The sequence below is a fragment of the Acomys russatus genome, chromosome 24, assembly GCF_903995435.1.
Source record: "Acomys russatus chromosome 24, mAcoRus1.1, whole genome shotgun sequence".
Lineage (NCBI taxonomy): Eukaryota > Metazoa > Chordata > Mammalia > Rodentia > Muridae > Acomys > Acomys russatus.
The window spans coordinates 13,410,836-13,414,828 of record NC_067160.1 but is presented as its reverse complement, the minus strand read 5'-3'; the positions used below and the strand labels follow the sequence as shown (position 1 = coordinate 13,414,828).

The 3,993-nt window shown below is 58.1% G+C and overlaps 1 protein-coding gene across 1 annotated transcript; it reads left to right on the top strand.

The window, feature by feature from the left end:
- Positions 1-296: 296 nt before the first annotated feature.
- On the top strand, positions 297-3,253 carry Sp9 (Sp9 transcription factor). The gene is made up of 2 exons (XM_051166494.1): positions 297-533; positions 1,547-3,253. Exons 1-2 carry the CDS (start codon positions 513-515, stop codon positions 2,987-2,989), a joined length of 1,464 nt encoding a protein of 487 aa, XP_051022451.1. The 5' UTR covers positions 297-512; the 3' UTR covers positions 2,990-3,253.
- The last annotated feature ends 740 nt before the right edge of the window (positions 3,254-3,993 follow it).

Sequence of the window (3,993 nt, the reverse complement as noted above, 5' to 3'; positions counted from 1 at the left end):
TTCTTTCCCACAAGTGGGGAGTGAAGACTGCCAGCCCTAACCAGCAACATCTTGAGGTGGCCCGGGTGGTTAGGGGGGCTTGAGGCTGGGTCTCAACGCTACTTAAACCTGGCTTGGTACGTGAGTGTGTGTAAATTTTTAATTGCACTGTAATTTCTTCTGTCCCCAGTCCGCCGCACGCCCCCCCCCCCGCGCCCCGCTCCCACCCACGCCCGCAGACTTGACTGGCACGCGCCAGGAGCCCGGGCTCGGGCCCCTCCGCGCGTCTGATTGGCTGCGGGGCAGCTCCCGTCTGCTCCGCCTGCGCCCTCATTGGGCGAGAGGCGCAGCCAGCGGCACTTCAAAGCGGGTGCTCCTCGCACTTAGGCTGAGTTTTGCCGGCGGGAGCCCAGAGTCCGCTCGGCGCGAGCGCGGGACGCGGGACCCGCGCGGGACCAGAATTGTGTTTCCCAGCAGCCGCCAGGCTTAACACCGCTCCGGCCTCGCCGCGCCGCGCAGTCCAAAGACCTGCTATGGCCACGTCTATTCTTGGGGTAAGTAAGAAAGCACAGCAAACGCCTTTGCTCTTTTTGTTTATTAATTTGGATTGGAGTTATTATTATTTTTCTTTCTTTATGGCTTCTCTGGTTCCGCGGCTCACAAGAAACTGTTGCTGGACCACAGCTTCAGGTTCCTTTTAGCATCTTCCACATTTCTGGAGCTGATCTTTTCAAGTTATTGAAACCTGGGGCTATTGCCTTTGCAAGAAAGAGTTTCTTAAGCAAGTTCCCTTTTAACTGGTTTTGAAGCAAAGCTAAAGGTTTCTTTTCTTCCATTCTTGGTTCTAGTTCTCTCTTCCTCGCCCCTCCCCCCTATTTGGGGATTGTTGCATTACACGACAGTTTTCAGAAAAGTCTTGTTTTGCCGGCCATGCAGTTACATCAATAAACATTTACATTTGTGTGGCTGCCCAGTTCACCCTTGACTTTGAAAGCCGCCAGAGGGCCGCTTATTCTAGGATTATTTTTGTAGTTGGTTTGTGTGTGTGTGTATTTAAAAATCACGTTTTTGAACTATAAAATAGCCAAGTCGTAGCCACTAGTTCGAGGAGTGTTCTAAGTTTCTCCCTGCCCTGGGCAGTTGTTTCTGCCATCCCCCTGCCCTCACCCGCTATTTGTTGTCTGTGTTTACCTTCGTGCTACACCCGGAAGGGAGACTTGGGGGCTTTCTGGGAGACAAACGGGTTTATGGTGTCAACCCAAGTCTGATTCTGGACAAGGGTGACAGCAAACGAAGTGGAGAAATCCAAGGCATCTCTGATCTATAGTCTCACCGAAGAGCAACTTTCCAGCGCGGGGACCTCCACGCTTGTGATCGCCCTACCTTGCGCCGGGCGCGGCGCGTCCTCGGCTAACGCGTGGGGAGGAGGCGCGAGCCGGGGTGCCAGGGCCCTCAGGGACCGGCGCAGGGGGGGAAAAGAGGCTGCTCACGGGTGCACTTTGTGTCTTCCCCCCACTCCCTCCTACCCTCCTCCTCCTTACTCCCTCCCTCACCCCACCCACTCCAGGAAGAGCCACGCTTCGGAACGACCCCGTTGGCCATGCTGGCGGCGACCTGCAACAAGATCGGCAACACGAGCCCTCTGACGACGCTGCCCGAGTCCAGCGCCTTCGCCAAAGGCGGCTTCCATCCCTGGAAGCGCTCCTCATCCAGCTGCAACCTCGGCTCCAGCCTCTCGGGCTTCGCTGTGGCCACGGGAGGCCGCGGCTCGGGCGGCCTGGCGGGTGGCTCGGGAGCCGCCAACAGCGCCTTCTGCCTGGCCTCCACGTCCCCTACGTCGTCCGCCTTCAGTAGCGACTACGGCGGCCTCTTCTCCAACTCTGCGGCAGCGGCGGCCGCGGCGGCCGGCGTGTCCCCGCAGGAGGCGGGCGGCCAGTCGGCCTTCATCTCCAAGGTGCATACGACGGCTGCCGACGGTCTGTATCCGCGCGTGGGTATGGCGCACCCATACGAGTCGTGGTACAAGTCAGGTTTCCACTCGACACTGGCGGCGGGCGAAGTGACCAACGGCGCGGCGTCGTCTTGGTGGGACGTGCACAGCAGCCCCGGTTCGTGGCTGGAGGTGCAGAACCCCGCCGGGGGGCTGCAGAGCTCGCTGCACTCGGGCGCCCCCCAGGCCTCGCTGCACTCGCAGCTGGGCACCTACAACCCCGACTTCAGCTCGCTCACGCATTCGGCCTTCAGCTCCACCGGCCTCGGCTCCTCGGCTGCCGCCGCCTCGCACCTGCTCTCCACCAGCCAGCACCTGCTGGCTCAGGACGGCTTCAAGCCGGTGCTGCCCTCCTACTCGGACTCCAGCGCCGCGGTAGCCGCGGCCGCCGCCAGCGCCATGATTTCTGGCGCCGCGGCCGCCGCCGCCGGGGGCAGTTCCGCGCGCTCCGCTCGCCGCTATTCCGGTCGTGCCACCTGCGACTGCCCCAACTGCCAGGAGGCCGAACGGCTGGGTCCGGCTGGGGCGAGCCTACGACGCAAGGGGCTGCACAGCTGCCACATCCCTGGCTGCGGCAAGGTGTACGGCAAGACGTCGCACCTGAAGGCACACCTGCGCTGGCACACGGGCGAGCGGCCCTTCGTGTGCAACTGGCTCTTCTGCGGCAAACGCTTCACGCGCTCGGACGAGCTGCAACGGCACCTGCGGACTCACACGGGAGAGAAGCGCTTCGCCTGCCCGGTGTGCAACAAGCGGTTCATGCGCAGCGACCACCTGAGCAAACATATTAAGACGCACAACGGGGGCGGCGGGGGCAAAAAGGGCAGCGACAGTGACACGGACGCCAGCAACCTGGAGACGCCCCGCTCCGAATCCCCGGACCTCATCCTGCACGACTCCGGCGTCAGTGCAGCCCGGGCGGCTGCTGCTGCTGCTGCGGCGGCGGCGGCGGCGGCAGCGGCGGCGGCAGCGGCTTCGGCGGGAGGCAAAGAAGCTGCAACCGGTCCCAACGACTCCTAGAGGCTGGCGGAGAGGCGCGAGCAAGCGAGTAGAGACACCCAGAGCGAGCAAGAGGTTCGGTGGGCGAGTGAGTGGGCGCACGGGAGGGCAGGGGCTCCAGAGGCGCCCGGAGCCCAGGCTGGGCGCGAGGTGGAGCCGCGCGGATCCCCGGGCGGTGGCTTGCTGGCGCCGCCGGAGGTCCCTTCCACCCACTGCGCCCAGATGAGAATCGAACGCGAGGTCCAGAAACCATCCTCCGACATAAATAGGTTCAAAACTGCACGCACGCACACACACACACACACACACACACACACACACACACACATACACGAGACCCACAACCGTAAGAACTCACACTCTCGCGCGCACTCCCACGCAACCACACGTACAAACTTCTCCAGAGAAGAGCAATACACCGAAATGGCCCCCTCCGCGCGCTGCCCGCTGCCCACTCTCCACTGCCCACTGCCTCCGCCATCCTTCTCTGTCCTTTTCACAAAAACAAAAAACAAAAACTAGTTACCATTCAGCAAAGGACTGTCAGAACTTTCGAATGAAAACAAACGAGACCTATAAAAACAGACCCTTTGTGTGGATTATATTATATATAAAAATGCTCCAAGTCCTGCTTGATGTCTACTTACAGTGAGACTTTTTTTTTTCTAAAAAAGGAAGCATCAAAAAAGGCTTAAGGTGAGATATTCAACTGGAAGTCTAGCAACAGTTTCTCTGTATTTCATAACATCTGTATAAATAGGGTTCAAAAGATTGTGTTCTTTTTTATTTTCTTGTAAATGTTCATTCAAATAGGTTTTTTGTGAATTCCTGAAATTCAGGGAGTTTCTTTTTAATTTTCTGATGCACTTTGTGAAAGTCAGTATATATGTAAAAGATATTTAAAATGTTGAGTTACCATTTCACTCAAACACGTAAGTTAAGGTCATCTAAAGAAATTAAATGCGTTTATCTGTATGAAGAAAATCTTGACATCATATTTTCATTTTGGTGTTATTAAAGGACTC